The 18,625-nt window shown below is 46.2% G+C and overlaps 12 protein-coding genes across 12 annotated transcripts; 4 read left to right on the forward strand and 8 right to left on the reverse strand.

Annotated features, from left to right (window-relative positions):
- Positions 1-1,090: 1,090 nt before the first annotated feature.
- On the forward strand, positions 1,091-3,049 carry KUCA_T00004232001 (uncharacterized protein; the record flags this gene model as incomplete). The annotated part of the gene is made up of 1 exon (XM_022600945.1): positions 1,091-3,049. The coding sequence occupies one exon, from the start codon at positions 1,091-1,093 to the stop codon at positions 3,047-3,049; it is 1,959 nt and encodes a 652-aa protein (XP_022460240.1).
- Positions 3,050-3,626: 577 nt separating this feature from the next.
- Positions 3,627-3,839, reverse strand: KUCA_T00004233001 (uncharacterized protein; the record flags this gene model as incomplete). Its single annotated transcript, XM_022600946.1, has 1 exon — positions 3,627-3,839. One exon carries the CDS (start codon positions 3,837-3,839, stop codon positions 3,627-3,629), a length of 213 nt encoding a protein of 70 aa, XP_022460241.1.
- A 207-nt stretch (positions 3,840-4,046) lies between these two features.
- Positions 4,047-4,961, forward strand: KUCA_T00004234001 (uncharacterized protein; the record flags this gene model as incomplete). Its single annotated transcript, XM_022600947.1, has 1 exon — positions 4,047-4,961. The coding sequence occupies one exon, from the start codon at positions 4,047-4,049 to the stop codon at positions 4,959-4,961; it is 915 nt and encodes a 304-aa protein (XP_022460242.1).
- A 224-nt stretch (positions 4,962-5,185) lies between these two features.
- On the reverse strand, positions 5,186-5,644 carry KUCA_T00004235001 (uncharacterized protein; the record flags this gene model as incomplete). Its single annotated transcript, XM_022600948.1, has 1 exon — positions 5,186-5,644. The coding sequence occupies one exon, from the start codon at positions 5,642-5,644 to the stop codon at positions 5,186-5,188; it is 459 nt and encodes a 152-aa protein (XP_022460243.1).
- A 387-nt stretch (positions 5,645-6,031) lies between these two features.
- On the forward strand, positions 6,032-7,189 carry KUCA_T00004236001 (uncharacterized protein; the record flags this gene model as incomplete). The annotated part of the gene is made up of 1 exon (XM_022600949.1): positions 6,032-7,189. One exon carries the CDS (start codon positions 6,032-6,034, stop codon positions 7,187-7,189), a length of 1,158 nt encoding a protein of 385 aa, XP_022460244.1.
- A 107-nt stretch (positions 7,190-7,296) lies between these two features.
- KUCA_T00004237001 (uncharacterized protein) lies at positions 7,297-10,035 on the reverse strand (the record flags this gene model as incomplete). The annotated part of the gene is made up of 1 exon (XM_022600950.1): positions 7,297-10,035. The coding sequence occupies one exon, from the start codon at positions 10,033-10,035 to the stop codon at positions 7,297-7,299; it is 2,739 nt and encodes a 912-aa protein (XP_022460245.1).
- Positions 10,036-10,871: 836 nt separating this feature from the next.
- Positions 10,872-11,834, forward strand: KUCA_T00004238001 (uncharacterized protein; the record flags this gene model as incomplete). The annotated part of the gene is made up of 1 exon (XM_022600951.1): positions 10,872-11,834. The coding sequence occupies one exon, from the start codon at positions 10,872-10,874 to the stop codon at positions 11,832-11,834; it is 963 nt and encodes a 320-aa protein (XP_022460246.1).
- Positions 11,835-12,077: 243 nt separating this feature from the next.
- Positions 12,078-13,511, reverse strand: KUCA_T00004239001 (uncharacterized protein; the record flags this gene model as incomplete). The annotated part of the gene is made up of 1 exon (XM_022600953.1): positions 12,078-13,511. One exon carries the CDS (start codon positions 13,509-13,511, stop codon positions 12,078-12,080), a length of 1,434 nt encoding a protein of 477 aa, XP_022460247.1.
- A 467-nt stretch (positions 13,512-13,978) lies between these two features.
- On the reverse strand, positions 13,979-14,686 carry KUCA_T00004240001 (uncharacterized protein; the record flags this gene model as incomplete). Its single annotated transcript, XM_022600954.1, has 1 exon — positions 13,979-14,686. One exon carries the CDS (start codon positions 14,684-14,686, stop codon positions 13,979-13,981), a length of 708 nt encoding a protein of 235 aa, XP_022460248.1.
- Positions 14,687-15,062: 376 nt separating this feature from the next.
- Positions 15,063-15,758, reverse strand: KUCA_T00004241001 (uncharacterized protein; the record flags this gene model as incomplete). Its single annotated transcript, XM_022600955.1, has 2 exons — positions 15,063-15,616; positions 15,710-15,758. The coding sequence occupies 2 exons, from the start codon at positions 15,756-15,758 to the stop codon at positions 15,063-15,065; spliced, it is 603 nt and encodes a 200-aa protein (XP_022460249.1).
- Positions 15,759-16,179: 421 nt separating this feature from the next.
- Positions 16,180-16,950, reverse strand: KUCA_T00004242001 (uncharacterized protein; the record flags this gene model as incomplete). The annotated part of the gene is made up of 1 exon (XM_022600956.1): positions 16,180-16,950. One exon carries the CDS (start codon positions 16,948-16,950, stop codon positions 16,180-16,182), a length of 771 nt encoding a protein of 256 aa, XP_022460250.1.
- A 739-nt stretch (positions 16,951-17,689) lies between these two features.
- Positions 17,690-18,472, reverse strand: KUCA_T00004243001 (uncharacterized protein; the record flags this gene model as incomplete). The annotated part of the gene is made up of 1 exon (XM_022600957.1): positions 17,690-18,472. One exon carries the CDS (start codon positions 18,470-18,472, stop codon positions 17,690-17,692), a length of 783 nt encoding a protein of 260 aa, XP_022460251.1.
- Between the last annotated feature and the right edge of the window lie 153 nt (positions 18,473-18,625).

The raw sequence follows: 18,625 nt of genomic DNA on the forward strand, positions 1-18,625 counted from the left end.
AAAGCTGGGAAGAATTGGACGATAAACACGTATGCCACCTGCGAGGGAGGAATTGCTCAAGAGAGCGGCTTCTGAGGCAGGCAGCTGCACTAGCCACGTGTGGCTAATTTGGGAATGAATGGGGGATGGGTGGAGGAGACTATGTGAGGGAATATGGTTTCGATAAGTGGTTTGAAACTTATATTGGATAAGAAATATTACTGTATATCAGAATTATACTGGTGAAATAATGTTGATCGCACTTTTTTCTGGGTGGCTTGCATGGAAGGGCAAGCCAATTGATGTTTGGTAGGGTTTTGCAGGCCTTGCTAGACCTGTGCGGCTGAAATGAAGCTTGACTTGAACACTAGTGTGACGACTGATCTGAAGTTACAGCAGTCTTAAGCAGAAGATGAAAACCCCAGTTGGTTCATGAATATTTACAAGATTGTGGATTTGCGGGTTGATCTTTGAGCTTACTAGTATGCATAGTTTTCACCATATTTCTACTACAGAATCTGTGAAAATACGCACTTTCTTGGTTAAGAGACTTTTATGCATATTTCTGAAAACCTGGAATTTGTTTCCTTGTTCGAAAAATTGACAATCTTCCTATTACTAGACAAATGAACAGTGGTGAACCCGAAGCACGTTGATTTATATTTAAAAGTTTATAGTTGTGGTGAGTGGGCCTCCGATCATCTCGAGTTATGGTGATGTTCCGCCAGTTTTACGAAGACGAGAGATATATTGTAACTGGTTTTGTTATGCCAATCACTCGCTCTGGATTGACTGCTAACTTCTCTGATAACATTCTCAAATCTCTTTCACTTTATACTTTTCTATCCTTTAAAAGCCTGACCCCATCAATTTCTTTCCTGCAGCTGCAGCTGCACTCGCTTCTCCCACGTGGGTGGCGGTGCAACTTCTCTGGGGAAATCAGGTCGTGGGTCACCAATTAAGACATTACCTAATAGCTTATAAATCTGAAAATGGTTTATCCACTACAAATATCCTTTCAAGGTCTTGCCAACCACCAAAAACGCGATCTTGACAAGTTCTTGACAAGTTCTTGCTCAGCCCTTGCGCTTTTTTTTGCGGAATATACCGAATGGATCCAGTGAAAGAAGAGTCCACGGATGCCGCGACCAAGAGGTCCAAGCTGAGTACTGCTGGTCTGATGTTGATCACATCTAGGTTCCGCCATCTTAAGAAACAAGATGGTAACGCTTACTGGAAGTCTGACATTCAGTTCGAGTTTCTCACTGGTTTGATGTTCAACGGAGTCAGGGCATTTAGACTGCCGTTTACGGTTACGCGTGATGATGTTCCTTTGTTTTCGCTGCGAACTCGTGAAGGCGAGGGCCAGACAATAGATGAGATCCTGGCAGCCGGATCGCGCTGGACGTTTTTCGAGCTGTATGTCATGACTCTGATCCAATCAGATCGCATATCCAAGATCCTGAAAGATCGCTTGATTCTGGACATTAATTATGCCTTTAATTTCGCGGTTTTAGCGTTTTTGGTCAACATAGGAAGGCTCAACACCACGGTCAACTTTGACTACGAGATGAGATCTCAGTTGCGCACTTTCCACTCAATTCCATCTTTACAGGTGAAAAACAACCTTCCACAGCTTGCAAAAGTGTATACAGTTGATGTGGATCAAGTCCAGGATGCACATGACCCTCCTCAAGAAGAGCCGTTAGATACGCTAATCGACAGTTTCCGCACGTCTTCTGGCTACACTATGGCCACAGTCAAACAGCTTCAGGACACGCCGCGTCTGAAGTCAATACTGAAAAGTGTGAGCAATTTGACGAAGGGGGTTTCGAAGTATTTCGACGAGTTTGTCGCCCAAATCCGCGGTTCCGACCGTTCTACTCCAGATCAATCTAGTCAGGGTCTCAATGCCGTTTCGTTGATTTTTTTGTTGTGCAGTTTTGAGGCTTATACTTTAACAACGTTCTTAGGCTTCTCAGACATTTGTCGTGAAGAAGAGATCGAAGCTGAGCAGAAAAAGCGCCAGGAAGAAGGCGGAAGCCCGTTTTCCACTGGCATTTTGTTCCACGATATCTGGTTTCACGATGAAATTCATCCTGCTGGAAAGAGCCAACGGTTTTTGTGGCTGATGTATGCCTTTCTCGAGACAAATCTGTCACCAAAGGATCTTGCTGCCAATCCTTTCAACGAGCCTGGTTTCGAGCCCTATGAAGAGGGAACCCAGATCAAGGACTGGTATGCCACAATCATTCCAAAGTATCATTTTGTTGGCTTGGGGGAAGAATTCGACGTCGATACCGAGGAAGAACGCAAATTTGGCGAAAGAATGAAGGAAAAGAGACTGAATTACATTCGCAATGGTGCCAAGGACGAGAAAGCGCTTTTCAAGAAGCCCAATGTTCGCTCATCACAAGAGCACCATGAACTACCAGATTCGGATACTGCTGAAACGATAGCAGACACTTCGGACGCGGAAATGCCTGATGCCGAGGCAGGTCAAGACGGTGAAGCTGATGAGGACGAAGATGAAGACGATACGATTGTCCATCCTGCCGTAATCCGCATCCGCGGACTAACACGTGCCTCTGGAGCATCTCCCACAATTGAGTCGTCTTTCCAGCCAATGAGAGGCAATCTGGGCAAGTTTCGCACTCTGGTGAGACGGCCCAATGAGACATACAACCGCCAACTTCACGATTTTGTGAAGGAGTATTTCTCCGTTCAAGACCGCAGAATGAAGACGAGAAGAGCTGCACGTGGAAATATTCGCTATTTCTGGAACACTCCCACGGCTGCAGACTCGAATCTCAAAATCGCAGAGTATCTGCTGCTGCTCGGCGATTCCGAAAGAGCAGATTATCGCGATTTCTACTCCAAGTTGCCGTTTGAAGAGGAAGCAGAGCGCCAGAGGTCAGCATTATCCCCAACAGCGACTTATCTAGATTATGGTGAGTTCAAACGGGCCTATCATCGCTCTTTGGTCACAGCCAACAGACGTCTAAGCGAGAAGGTGCATGCCTTTGGCAAGCCATCACGTGTTGTGGATTCACTCTTCGAGAAGTTGTAAGAAGAATGAATTGAAAATATTGGTTTTGGGGAAAAAATGCTGATTGACTAGTAACAGGGACGTTTTTTTTTCTATTATATTTATTCAATGACGCTTCTGCATGCTGATTAGGTGAAAAGTTTCATGAAACTTCTTGACTGCACCACGAAAGTAAAAGGTTACCCGTGAAATGATAGAGAGCCACTTCTTTGCACTAACCGATTCCACAAAGATCTGTCAAAATATATAATTATATGTGCACTAACGACGTGCTTGGTTCTGACTATAGTTTAAGAGGTTCACCAACTGGAGTGTGCACTAACCGGATCTCATACATGATACCGATTGGCACCTTCAGATGGAGGAGTCTAGCTATGACTCCAGGCAATTGATAGAATTTCAGTTCTACAAAACAATTAAAATTCACGAATTTTGCCAGTTTGGCGTTGGTAGTACACACGTTAGAAAATCCGAAGCAAATCGTGTAGCCGAAAGCCTTCAAGAATACCGCTCAAATAGCAGATGATGACCCACGTCTAGCGAAAACAGCTGTCGATTAGCGCCCCAGTAATCACCCTCAACACAGAATTGTCCATCTTCATATTAATTCTATTGACAATATCGAATTGCCGCGCACAACACTTGTGCCTAGCGGCGTCCTCTCGTCCTGATGGACCTCCACAGAGTCCTCCACCGTCAGGTTGAGAAAACTATCATAGCCACGTAGTGTGCCCTCGACCTTGCGCGACCCATTCAGATGGATTACCAGCTTTTTGTCCATGTACTTTTTCAGTTCGGGTGCGGAAACCATGGTGGGTTGACTGTTTAATGTGGTGTTCAGAAGATTCAAACCTACTGGTGCTTCAATATGCCCCCAAATTTTCAGATGGTAGGAGTCGTGCAATGTGACTAAATAGTGCACGAACTAAGTTGAAACGCGAAAACGTAGGCGCGGCTTGTAGTACTTTTCATGCTGGCTGTGTATTGAAAGCTTGTTGAATCGTCATTTCCATAAGCAATGGCTGAAACAGAATCTTTGATTGACCTTGGCAAGAGGAGAGACCAACTAATTCTGCGTAGATCAGGATTAGCCGCGCAAATCGAAGAGTTCAAAAACGAGCTGAAAGTCAGCGGGGAGCAAGATGATACCTCAGATCAAATACGACAAGGGTCAAGTGCGCAACTTGAAACGAAAACAAGTGACGTTGACGATTTTGTTGACAAGTTCCTTGAGCGGTCGAGAGTTTTGGGGAGGTATGGTACTCTTCCATCAGATGATTGGCCCACACGATTGAAGTATCTGGGTCGGTTCTTTCCTCTGATGGAAATATCCAAAGTGGAGGAAACTCTGAAAGACGGTTTGAAACAATTGGAATTTTGTTTCGAGCTCAAAAACATGTTTTCGTTCGATTTGGCTGTGGAGTTCGACCTAAAACAGGAGACTCTATCCAGGTTCGAGGTGGTGCGACAGAGCCTCCCGATTCCCGAGGCTCTGGAGTTCACATTACGCTGTCAACAATTAGGGGATGTATCGGGCTTCATTTTTGGAATCAATTCTTATGCCCAGAAACGACAATTGCGGCTGCAAACCTGGTGTTCGCTTGCGGAGAAGTACGAAGACACGTTTGATCTGGGGAAAATCGGTTCAAAAACATCTCAGGAGTCACCAGATGTTGCTCTGCTACGACGCATCGTTGCTTATCAACAAAGTGACTCGATTTCTTTCACTCATGCCGAGAAAACTGTGCTTATTATGTGGAAACTAGGGTGGGGCTTGGACGACCCCACCATGGCGTGCGCCAGCGAAATAACCGCATCCATCATTGAGCGTGGTCGCGCTGCAGATGTTTCTGAGGTGGTGAACGACGCGGTAGTTACGATGGGAGTTATGACGGGAATTTGTACGGTTGTCGAGGGGTTGTTAAGTGCATAAATGATTCGTTGTAAGCGTATAATAGATAAATTAGAACACGAAAAAAACATCAGAAATTGAAACATAAAGAAAAGTCCAGCGCCCAGTGAAAGAGAGAGTGTGTGAGGCAGATGAGGCACAAAAGAGATGTGTGAAAAAAGATCTGAGGGATCACATATCAATTTTCACACATACGTTTTTCGCGTCTGTGAGCCTGATGCATATAGAAGCTCCCCAAAATTCTTTTAATATCTATACCCCATCTCAATGCCCTCAACCTTCAACCCACATTTCTCATAGAAGCCAACGTTGTGCTCTGAACAGTCCAATATCGTCTTGTAACACCCGAGATCCTTGGCTACTTGCAATAAATAGCGAATCAGGGCAATTCCTAGCTTTTTGCCCTGCTGGTTTTCGTTCACGGAAATGTCCTCGATATGGCCCACCTTTCCACACGCGTGGATCAGCTTGTACTCCACGAGAAGGGTTCCTGTAGCAACAACGAGCCCCGAATTGTCCACAATAACCATATTGTGATACATATCACGTCTGGCATCCCAGTAAGCTAGCAGCTTCTCAAAATGCAAGCGTGACACGTCGCCAACTGTAGTGAGACCTTTAAGACAGTCCAGCACACCATTGTCGTAGTCGGCTGCCATCAGGGGCCTAATCGTATAACCAGCAGGGATAAGAGATTCAACCATATTTGCGTCTGATATTGTGTAATTTAATGAGAGTAAAGTCTGTTTCCAGATTATGTTTCAGATCAAGAAGAAGATGGGAAGAAGACGGGGAAGAGACGCGGTTCAAGTTGTCAATAATTCTATTTATATCTAGTGCCCCGTAGGAAATTCCGGGCTGCCTGCGTGCGCAGGCTAAACTTCGAAAACCAGCCACCTTTTCATAGCCTCGGTTAACCGGAACTCACGTGATCAAAAATCTCTGTGCAGCGCACGCCAATACTTGTGATTCGTGTGGCACACATATCCAAAACTTTTCAGTGTTAGGCTTATCGTCCCCGGTTATCTTGTCTCTTATTTCCACAGTTTGTTGAGTTTGTTCTTCTCGGTTTCTCTGGTCTGTTCCAGCTTATGCTCTCGCTCCTTGCTAGGCGTTTCTACTCAAAAATGTCAACACAGGTGCTCAAGGTGGATCCGCAGACGATCTCATTCAAAGACGGAGTCCTCAAGATCACTGACCCAGAAACAGCAAAAAACCTTCGTTTTGCCTCAGAGCTTCTCATCCACTCTCATGAGGCGATCGCGTTTCCCACAGAAACAGTGTATGGTCTTGGAGGTTCGTGTTTGGTAGACGAATCCGTCCAAGCCATCTATAAGGCCAAGAACAGACCATCGGACAACCCATTGATTTCACATGTTTCCTCGGTCCAGATGATCTATGACAAATTCTTTCCCGGCCAGAACTATCAAATTCCCGAGATTTACCAGCCGCTTATTGACAAATTTTGGCCAGGTCCCTTGACCATCCTTTTGCCTGTTCTGCCGGGATGTCCCATCTCCAAGTATGTCACAGCAGACCAACCAACCTTCGCGGTGCGAATGCCCGCTCACCCAGTTGCGCGTGCTCTTATCGAAATGAGCGATGTTCCGCTGGCTGCGCCCAGTGCAAATGCATCTACGCGACCAAGTCCGACTTTGGCCTCGCATGTGTACACGGATTTGCATGGCCGCATACCATTGATTCTAGATGGAGGAGTATGTGACGTGGGTCTCGAGTCTACGGTGGTGGACGGTTTAACTTCGCCTCCAATGTTGTTGAGGCCTGGAGGAGTTTCTCTGGAGCAAATTCGTGCTGCTGGAGGAGACCAGTGGAAGGATGTGGTGATCGCTAAGAAGACGGCCGGTAAGTTGGAGCCAGTGAGGACCCCCGGAATGAAATATCGTCATTACTCGCCCACGGCTAAAGTTGTGCTGTTCAACAATTGCGGTGATGGAATAGAAGCCACTGGAAATTATTTGCAAGAATTGGAGGCCTCCACGCGCATAGCGCTGCTGAGGTCGCGCAGATTTGCTCCTCCATCTGATAAGAGAGTCACTGCCATAGAGAACCTCGGCACCACGGGTGATGATATCCAGCGCAACCTTTTTGCATTGCTACGGAAGGCAGACGAAACAGGAGTGGATTATATTTTTGTGGAAGGAATTGACGAATCAGACGAGGGTTTGGCTATAATGAACCGACTCAGCAAGGCCGCATATGCGACAGTGGATGGTGATACGACATTGTGATGTGAATAATAGGGAGAATTGTATATATACTAGGAAGAGAAAGAGGTTATGACTTGAGTTGTTCACCTCATGTGTAAGACCTCAGCCCCTTACTATGGGATCTTCTATCAAACTGCAAGGTTGTACATGCCGTAGTTGGACGATTGCTTCGCGAAATACTTCCTCGCTTCATCAACCAACCAGACAGAGCTTGTCAACGCAATGAGGTACGCCAGATCACCAAGACTGAGAGCCTCAGTCTGGAAAATGCTCTGGAAGAACGGCACGTAGATGGCACACAGTTGTCCCAAAAGCGACCCTCCAACAGCAAAGTTGAACATGTTATTTCTAAGTCCCGTCTCGAAGATGGACTTGGAGTGATGGCGACATGAAAGTGCGTTGAACATGTCAAACAGCACAAAACACGTGAATGTCATGGTGGTATCTCTGGCCGTCACCTCATCCTTCATCTCCTTTATATAGACGAACATCGTTCCTATGATTATGATCGCAGCCGATTGAAGAACCCTCTTGATCACAGCTTGCGTCAAAATTTTGTCCTTGCGTGATCTGGGAGGCTTGCTCATGACTTCCTGATCGACGGGCTCAACACCCAGAGACTGGGCTGGAGGTCCGTCCATGAGGATGTTGATCCACAGGATCTGCATGGCATTGAGTGGGTTTGGCAGGTTGAAGAAGGTTGAAAGTGCAACCAAGGACAGGGCAGCAACTGAGGTTGAAAGCTGGAATGTCAGGAAGTTTTGGATGTTGTAAAATATACCCTTTCCTTCCTGGATCGCGTTCAAAATCGTGGAAAAGTCGTCATCAGTAAGAACCATGTCAGCTGCCTCTTTGGCCACATCAGTTCCGTTCTTACCCATCGCAATACCTATATCGGCCAGTTTCAGAGCTGGAGCATCGTTGACACCGTCACCGGTCATCGCAACGATATCTCCACGACGTTGCAAAGCACGTACAATAGCAACTTTGTGCTCGGGAGTGGTTCTCGCAAAGACAGAGACGTACTGAATTGCCTCGGCAAGAGCATCTTCGGACATGGAGTCTAATTTTTCACCGCTCATGATAGACCTTTGGGGATCGTTCAAAGGCATGCCAATTTTGCGAGCGATATTAGCTGCAGTGGTTTCAGAATCACCAGTAATCATGATCACATGAACACCTCCTCTCATCAGCCTGGCAATAGACTGAGCAACCTGAGGCCTTGGAGGATCGTTCATGCCCAGAAGACCGCAGAAGACCAACTCGGAAACCGGAGCCACATCGTCGTAAACCAAAGGCTTGGTGCTCTTTCCAAACGCCAAGATTCTGAGTCCATCGCTGGCCAAGACATCTGCCATCTTCAAGATCAGCTTCTTCTGCTCCTCGGAAAGAGGCTTGGTTTCTCCGTCACTGGCAACATATAGCGTAGACATCTTCAACAGCTTCTCAACAGCACCCTTGATGTGTGTCTCGGACTTATTCTTATCACCTCCGTGTGAAGAAACTGCCATAAACTTGCGACTAGAAGAAAAAGGCAATTCGTCAATTCTCTGTCTAGTTCCTCTTATATCGTCCAGACTGAAGTGTTGAAGAGCCTCAATGATGGCGATGTCGGTAGGGTTACCGATCCATTTCTCCTTTTCAACAGAGTACTTGGCATTGTTGCAGATGTTTCCGGCTTCCATCAGAGATCTCACATCTTTGGAAAGATCCGAGATGCGTGAAGTTCCCTCGACAGATAGCGAATCGGTCTTCATCGAAACGGTCCAAGCCTTGGTCACGGTCATGTGGTTCTGGGTCAAAGTACCAGTTTTGTCACTGCAAATAACATTAACAGATCCCAAAGTCTCCACACTTGGAAGCCTCTTGACAATTGCCTTCTTATTGGCCATTCTGAGAACACCAAGGGCCAAGGTCACAGCAACGATGATCGGCAAACCTTCTGGAATGGCAGCAACAGCAAGCGATACCGAGATCTGGAACATATCTAACCAGGATCTGCCCTGGAAGACTCCAATTACACCAATTACACCAATGACAACAAAACTAAAAATGGAAAGCTCTTTTCCAAGTTTGTCCATGGCATTTTGCAATGGGGTCTTTGGCTTTTCAATAGAAGACATCATCTCGAACACGGAACCAAACGCGGTGTCACGACCAGTGGCAATGACAATTCCAGTTCCATGTCCGTCCCTCACTAGAGTACCCATGAAAGCAATGGAAATGCGATCGTTGATTGCAGGAGATCCCTCCACTGGCTCAACAGACTTGGTCACAGGGTTGGTCTCTCCAGTCAAGTTACTTTCGTCGATAGTCAAATGGACTGCCTCAATTAGTCTCACATCAGCGGGAATTCTATCACCAACAGAGAAATGAATCAGATCTCCAGGAACCAGCGTGGAGGCGGATACAGTTTCCGATGCACCGTTTCTGGTCAGATGGGCCTCTAATGGAACGAGCTTGTTGAGTGCCTCAAGCGACTTTTCAGAACGGTATTCTTGCACAAAACCAACGGTGACAACTATTAAAACTGCCAGCGTGATACTGATGGCATCGTCAATGTTTTCCATGTAAAACGACACGAAAGCAGACGCGATCAACAGCATGATCATCGGATCGCCATAGAACGTGGCCAGAAACTTCAGCGCCAGATTCTCTCTTTCGTCCGCTTCGAGCTCATTAAGCCCATGAATACCCCTCCGTAACGTGATCGTCTGAGTATTGCAAATTCCCTTGACAGGATCCGTTTCGAAGTCCTGGAGTGTTTGTTCTATGGTTGATTTGCAGTAGCGCTCGGAGGGTGAGTTGGGACGCGATTGCAAAGCCATTGGGTTGGTATCGAAAGGGTTTTCGTGTGCTGTGGACATTATGCCCGTTGTATGTGTATCAAGTTAAAAAACTCCGGAAAAAGACGACGCAAAACTGCCTTTTTCAGAGACAAAAGATTTGATTCAAGTCTGGTCCCTGGTGTAAGCAGCTTGAGCACGGAGTCGTTCGCCTGGCAAAAATGGTGTCTAAAAATAAACAAACGGGCTATCAGAAATGATATTGTTACCCTCAACAAGACTGATTCGCAGCAACACTTTGGTTGGAGAAGTGTGGTGGTTGTGCAATCTGGAAGAGAGAGGTCTTTATGTACGTTTACATTCGGCTATGTCGACGGATGCTTTGTCGTGTTTTAACCAAAATACCACATAGTTGGTTTCGTGTTTTGGTGTAAAAATGGGATAATGTCAAGATTTTACGGTGGTTTATGAGAATTTGGTAAATTCATCGTTTAATATAGCCGAGGAACTTGGGCGTTAACAACAGCAGGAGTCGATCGGCGCCTCTTTTGGACCCTTGAACCCTTGAACCCTGACTTCTAGATACGACAGAGATAACGTGTTCAGAATGGGTATAGGGGCACACAACTGAGGTCAAAGAAGGTATTACCAAATTGGGGAAAACTAAGGACCTTGACATACTCTGAGTCTTGTCTGTTTCCAGGCACTCAAATACCAGACCTATTGACCAATCCGCGACCCCTTTCTGTTGCTCTTCAGCGTGGCATACAGCCAGTATCGTGCATTTCCCAAGATCTGGTTAGGAGCACCGATGGTAATATTTCACTCAGCGCACGTCTTTGTGTTTTTCGGGTCTTTTTCGACGACCTCTAGATAGTAAGTGCGTCTTGGCCGAAACCTTTCAACAACCACACAACATGGCGTCTATAATACTCAGGAGAGCTCTAACGCCTCGCCTGCATCATGTGGCGTTTAAGCCATTTGCAGGTGTGAGGTGTTTGGCCGACAAGGCTGGGCCGGTTCCGGACGAGACAAAGCAGGATCACCTCAAGTATCTATCACAGTTTTATTCGCCTGAACTGCTGGAGTCAATCAAAATTGCCGAATCGACCGTCAGTCCCGAGCAGTGGAAGAGCAAAAAGCCAAACACCATTGAGTTTGCACCAAAATACCTGGACGATTTGAGCAAGTACGATGAATTCTGGGACAAAGTGCCAGATGAGAAGTTGCAACAAGAGCTTATTGACTACGAAAAGCCTCTTTATCCACAAAGGAGCATGCCCCAGGAAGGCCTGATTTTGGAGAACTTGTCAGAGGATCCCTTATCGACATTGGCTATGAATCTATACTTGAAGTTTGGTCTGGACCCCAACTCGGTCAAGGACTTGCACTTCCGTGTGCTGCAGATAAAATTCGTCAGCAACCAGACAGGTAACGGAAAGATCGGATCTTATTATGCCATTGGTGTTGTGGGAAACAAGAACGGAATGGTTGGGATTGGAGAAGGCAGAGACCTCGAGAAAATCGAATCTGCAGTGCTCAAGGCCAGGTGGTCTGCCATTAAGAACATGCAAAAGGTGGAAAGACTCGAGAACCGTACGATCTATGGAGCTGTCGAGTCCAAGCTCGGATCGAGTATCGTCAAGTTGCGCTCTGCTCCTCCAGGTTCTGGGTTGAGAGTCAACCCTGTGGTCTTCGCGATCTGCCAGTGTGCTGGAATCAAGGATCTTGGAGGAAACGTCTACAGGTCCAGGAACAAAATGAACGTGGCGAAGGCAGCTTTCGATGCGTTGACCAAACAGGTGAGTCTGGAGGAGATTGCTTCTAGAAGAGGAAAGAAGGTTGTCGATCTCCGCAAGACGTACTACTCTGCTGCGTAGATCATGTATATAGAATTGGGTCAAATGCATCGTTATTAGTATTAATTGAGTGTAGGGGTGGATATAAATGATTAGGCTGCAGCCACAAGGAATTTGTGAAGCCGACTTATCTAAAGGGACACTTAGTTCGGGCTTCCTCTGTCTGGAACTTTCTCCAGATTTTAAACTTCACTAAATCTGAGACCTCACTCACTCAATGAAACGACCTCAATCGGTTTTAAAACTTCATCCTCATCTTCACGTTCACTTTCTTGCCCTTTTTTCGGAAGCCTCTGCCACTAACTCCTCAAAGATCCGAGCCTCTTCTTGCTCTCCGGAGGACCTTTCCGTTCCCAAGAAGATATCACCAATCATGATCAAGGCCCGAGCCCTCTCTATGCGTTTCTCCAACGAAACAGACTTATCGTAAAGAACTGAGTCACACGCTCCTCTCACAGTTCCAGAAATCTCAAACTGAGAGCCCTTCCAAGCAGCCGCCAGCACCTTTCCCAGAAGTCTCTTCTCCATTTCGGCGATATCCTCGTCCGTGGGAATGGGCTCTTCTTCCTTTTTGGGCTCTTCCTTAACGGCGTCCTCAACTGGTTCTTCCTCTTCTACCGGTTCCCCGCGAGCAATCTTCTCGGCCTTGATCCTCTCCTTCTCTTCACGTTCGAGCTCCAGCTTCGCAGCAGTTTCTTTACGTTCCTGCATCTTAGACAACTCATTCATCGTGCTCTGGGCATCCAACGCAGTAGAGATCGTCCTGAAAGTGTCCATCACAACTCCGCCTTTCTCTTTTATCGACGAGAAAAATCCAGAGATTCCCAAGAACTTCTGCTTATTAAGGAAAGTTTTAGCCTTGGAGCGGTATATCGACCCGATGGTGTGTAAAATCTCAAGCCCAAAAGACTCCATCTTTAGTACTTCTGCCTCGTACCGTAGCTTCTCGGTGAACGATTTGGTAACATCATTTGCTTTATCGGTTTCTGTCCATAGGGAAATCCGACTGATGAGTTTTTGTGACAGCTCGGCCACCATTTCTTCCTTCTTGATTCTGCACTCTTCTTCATACTGGGCGATCTCCTCTTCTTTCTTCTTCTTTCTTTCAAGGTCGATGGCTTTCTTGCGGTCTTCTTCAGTCATTTGAGGCCCACATTCAGTTCCATCACCTGCAGCAATGGTCAGACCCGGTCTGCTGGTTGTGAAGGTCGAAGCCGTCTGTTCCACGTGTGTAGTCTCGTGTGACTCTTCAGAAAAGTTTGACGTCTTGGCTCCCTCGGTTGAGTTTCCCGGATTTGAACTCTCACCAGCCTTCGCAGACTCAGGAGCTGTCTCCTCATCATCAGCTTGCATCTCGTACGTCTTGCTGAGATCCTTCAAAAGAGTCAGTTCACCTATATAGTCAGCAAAAGCACTGCCTCCAAAGATCATCCCGAAGAACTCGCTCGGATCTTCAAACCCTTCCTTCGGTATCGCCTGCTCCTTTCCGTACTTATCATATCTGCCTCTAAGCTCTTTATCGCTCAGCACTTGATATGCCTCTGCGATCTCCTTAAAGCGGTCTGCCGCCGTAGGGTCATCCTTGTTTTTGTCAGGGTGGTGTTGTATAGCCTTTTTGCGGTAAGCTTTTTTTATCTCAAGCTCGGTGGCTGTTGCCGATATTCCCAGCAAATCATAATATGTTGAATCGACCACCATTTCAGTCTATGTGGGGATGTTTGGAGAGATCTCATGTCATGGAGATGAACAAGAGACTCAAATCTTACCGCCGCTGAGCAGATTCAGTTGAGATTTAGCCGGGCACGACCAAAATGGAAAAGTGGCGTCTTAGTCAACGACTGCTGGTAAAAAAGTGAATATTGAAGTAGCTGAGTTCTCCCAAGTAAATTCTTTCCTATTATATCCGTATTTACTGCCCATTTGACAAGTTTCATTCTGCCTTGAACGAGTGACCTTGCTTTGCTTGAACCAATAGTCGTAGGTACACGACCCGAGGAAGTAGTTCAGCCGCTCGTAACGCCTATAACCAACGCGTCATTACTGCGTATATCGAATAGAGTATTGTTCTTAATGGTCGTATGATTGGGTATACCAAAACGCTTCTCAATTGTGCCCGTAAGCCCAACTGTTGGCGTATTTTCGAACCTTACAGCACATCTCCAGCTTTACAGCCCTTTGCGCCTATCTTTTTGGGCGCTTATCGCTCCAACACCCGCTAGAATGTCCTGTGCAACCAATTCGTCTGCGCGAACTCGTCTAGGAATATAATCCAGAATCTGATCAACTGTAGACTGTGGTAGACTTGCTGGAAGTCTCACCACCCCGTTTTCATCGGCGATAATGGTATCTCCTGGTGAGATCGTCGCATAGGCGCCTGATGGAAATCCATCCACATACACCTCTAAAGGTTTATTTAATGCCACGGGTTTTACAGCAGGTCTTGGAGCCGCCGTACCAGTTCCGTAAGCAAACACCGGGTACTCAAGCTCTCTGTGTTCTTTCACATCCCTGATTCGACCGAAAACAACCGTTCCCACGGCGCCCAGATAGCGGGCCCTGGTTGACATGAGACCTCCATATAACGCATTGTTAACCAGAGTATACGGGGCATGTGAAACTTGAAGTCGTTTGTCGAGACCAATGCAAAGAACAGAGCCTTTCTGAACAGAGTCAATGTACTGGACTTCCGGCCGCGGGTCGTCAAAGAGAGCAAATTCCACGGTGTAGGCTGGTCCTGCAACCGTTGCGGCGGGTCCCGAGTACTGGAGTAGGTTCGGCAGGGACCCGTCTAGCCCGTGCTTGGCCATTCCATCCGAAACGTCACATGGTGAGTATTTGCTGAGTATTTGTGAGACATTTGCAGGTTGTGACATAGTGTGTTAAGTGCTCGGTATTGAAATAAATGGAGTGGAGAAGAGGCGAGGGTTAACCGCCCAAATGCAGGGTTCGGGGGAATGGAGTGATGAGATTGGTGTGGCCAGTACTTTTATATGCGTCTTGAGATAGAACGCGGCAAAATCGGGTAGAACATTCAGCAATATTTGCTCCTTTTGGGATCTTTTGAATGTTTTTGAACGCTTTTGTTTGTTTTTCATTGTGTTTCAGTGTAAAGTGCTTGACATGTAGATTACGTTCTTTGCGTCTGAAACTTTCCAAACCACTTACACCTTCTGTCGAGTGCTTTTTGCAGATGTAAAACTGAATCTTTTATACAATGTGGGCACTTTCCATTTCCAACATTTTTTCTCCTCACTTATAGATCGGAGGCCTATTGGTCTTATTTCTGGAAAGTCTTATGCCCAACCACTCTATCGCTTCCTTGACTCCATCACCCGTAATCGCACTTATCGGCAACACACGGCTATCTCGCGCGCTAAGATGCTCAGCAATAACGTTAAATATCTCTTTGATATCTTCCACCTCGAGCTTATCTGGGATATCCTGCTTATTGGCCAGCATCAGCACTGGAATACCCTCGATAAGCTCGTTGGTCACCACCTGGCTTAACACCCGTTGGCATTCCACGAGCCGGTCCTTGTCTGTTGAATCGATTACAAATATGATACCATGAGCTGTGGCATAATATTCGGTCCATAGCTCGCGCAATGTCTCCTGGCCGCCAACATCCCAAAATTTCAGTGTGGTGTGAGCATCCATAGGTATGGTTCCAACGTTCTGGCCCACCGTTGGCAATATGCGATTAATTGGGATGGTCTTGGCATTCGGCGTATATATCGATTTTAGTTTTTCGAGAAACGTAGTCTTTCCCGCATTGTCAAGTCCGAGGATCAGTACGGAGTACTCTGAGAATGTCAGTACAATGCTGACGTGGAATAGGTGCCATATTAGCGTGATTTGATCTGGAAACTATGGCAAAATTCAAAGAAATCACTTACGTCCTTTCTTGTTCCACGACTCGTATAGTCCTTTTGCCAGGTGAAACATGATGGGAGAGGAGATTGTGATGAAGATTAGTTGCGCGAGTGTCTTCAGATCGACAGAGAATACGATGTGCCTTAAACAATTTCGCGCCGCATCTACGTGACGCGCAGAATAAAGAAAAACGGGCAGTGGATGGTGGGATGATATGAGCCTGTAGGATGTTTATTTTGGAAAAGGAATAAACAGTGAGACGTGGGTGAGCAGTAGGCGCCAAAAATAATCTAGGTGGTAAATATGAGGCTGAATGTAGAACTGACGAAGTGGAAAACTGGATTGCAGGTAGCGATACAACTGCTACACGCATAACCTCTACGATGGACAGTTCGAAGCACACGCACAACTGATGAGTTATCAACTAGTAATATTCATATAAACATATATACTAACGTCTTGTCGCCCAAAAGAGGATCTTCAAAATCTGCTCTCACATCAATTTACCATCAAGAAGTCCACCCCCATCAATGAGTATCTCAGAACCGGTGATAAACGTGTTTTCAATTAGTGCAAGGTACATGTGAGCAACCTCATCTGGCAAAGCATAATGCTGTAATGGTAGCTTCGGACCCAAAGCTTCAAAACGGGAAGTGTTTGCTCCCCAAAGCTCAGTGCGAACCAGACCAGGGGTGACCAAATTGAATCTCACGGGCGCGAATTCGGCTGCCAGAGCACGCACGACAACAGCAGCACTTCCTCCACCTGCAGCAATAAAAGTCCAGCCTGCTGGTGGTCTGTGTACCCCAGAACCAGATGTGAGGGTGACAGAACTGGTATAGTCCTTGGTCATGAGATCGTACTTGAACAGGGCCTGGATCCATCTCAAAGGACCGAATACACGACGGGATGCTCTCGCAGTAGCTTCAATGATGTCTGCATCAACCACTGACGTCTTATAGAGTGGATCAGTCGCAGTATAAGCCAGATGGTTAACCTTTGTTACACCCACCTTAGCGAGGAGATCCACGATAGCCTGACCGTGGATGGAGTCATCAGTGAGATCATACAGAACACCTGAGATTTTGGTCTTTGGCGCCAATTCACTCAATTCAGCAACGACTCTAGCATTCTTCTCTGGGTTCAGAGAAACAACTACAAGATGTGCTGGATCCTTAGCCAGAACAGCCTCAGCGACTCCTCTCCCAATGCCGGAGCTGGCTCCGATAATTATAACGGTGCTTCCTTTAACTGTATCTTTCATTTTAGGTGTGTGCTGTGTCTTGGCAACGAAGTTCAACAAAATTAAACAAAATTACATCCTATTTATAGTTGAATTGGGGCAACTCCGGATTAAATCCGGACTAAATTCGGGATTAGGAGTTAGGCATTAGGAGTTATGAATCAAAGTCTGGAGGCATACCGTGCGGCGCGGGTAAATGCAATGGAAATCGTGTGCATGCCAATAACAAGTGGTCTGAATGAACATTGAGTAATCAAATTGATACAGTAAGACTAATTTCAGGGTATTATCGGACTTCTGTCGGTGATTTTATCAAAAGTGTGGTGGTCATCGTGCCAGTGAACTTATATCTGGTAGATTTGTAAGCGTTTTGTACTGGTGATCTGGGGGTTAGTGTGGCGTTACACTGGAGCCAACAACGCAGATGGACCTGCAGCTAGTAATGCATATGGTAATGCAGATACCACTACCGGTGACGAAGGTAACATGGAGATTGATCCCCGCGATCCGAATTGATATGTACCGTACCACTGTTAAAATGGCCCTTACGCGTCTTTTCTCCTGATATTATGTTTTTCCAATTATTTAATTGGTGAAGATAAGTTATTGAAAAACAATCATACCAAAAAGACCTCAGCGTGAATCCCTCTCAAAATCGGGCGTTGAAAAGCTTAATTTCAGCAGTTGAATTGCACTGATAAGCCCGTATCAGGAATAATATACGTAGCCAAATACATAAAGTTGCACCATACATCGTCATCTAAGGTTTAATACCATGATCAGAACCATCAAGAAGTGCACCGCCATCAATGATTACCTCGGAGCCAGTGATATACGTATTTTCAATCAAAGCAAGGAAGATATGGGCGATTTCATCTGGCAAAGCACAATGCTTCAATGGCAACTTTGCGCCTAAAGTTTCACAAATGGCAATGTTTTCTCCCCAAAGCTCTGTGCGAACCAGACCAGGGGTGACCAAATTGAATCTCACGGGCGCGAATTCGGCTGCCAGAGCACGCACGACAACAGCAGCACTTCCTCCACCAGCAGCAATAAAAGTCCAATCCTTTGGTGGTCTATGCAAAGCAGTTCCAGAGGCTAGAGTGACAGAACTGGTATAGTCCTTGGCCATGAGATCGTACTTGAACAGGGCCTGGATCCATCTCAAAGGACCGAATACACGACGGGATGCTCTCGCAGTAGCTTCAATGATATCTGCATCAACCACTGATGTTAAATGGATTGGATCAGTTGCAGTATAAACCAGATGGTTAACCTTTGTTACACCGATCTTAGCGAGCAGATCCACGATAGCCTGGCCGTGGATGAAGTCATCAGTGAGATCATACAGAACACCTGAGATTTTGGTCTTTGGTGCCAATTCACTCAATTCAGCAACGACTCTAGCATTCTTCTCTGGGTTCAGAGAAACAACCACAAGATGTGCTGGATCCTTAGTCAGAACAGCCTCAGCTACTCCTCTCCCAATGCCGGAGCTGGCTCCGATAATTATAACGGTGCTTCCTTTAACGGTGTCTTTCATTTTACAATGATACTGTGTTAATTTTTGGAAGCTAACTTCGAGGAAACTTTACGTCTTATTTGTAGCTGAAACCCCAAAGAGTCCCGGGCCATTTCAAATGGTGTAAACTAGGATATCTTAGTCAGCTACTTGGTGTGGGACACCCTATCAGTA

This window comes from Kuraishia capsulata, genomic scaffold (assembly GCF_000576695.1).
Source record: "Kuraishia capsulata CBS 1993 genomic scaffold, Kuraishia_capsulata_scaffold_5, whole genome shotgun sequence".
Classification (NCBI taxonomy): Eukaryota; Fungi; Ascomycota; class Pichiomycetes; order Pichiales; family Pichiaceae; genus Kuraishia; species Kuraishia capsulata.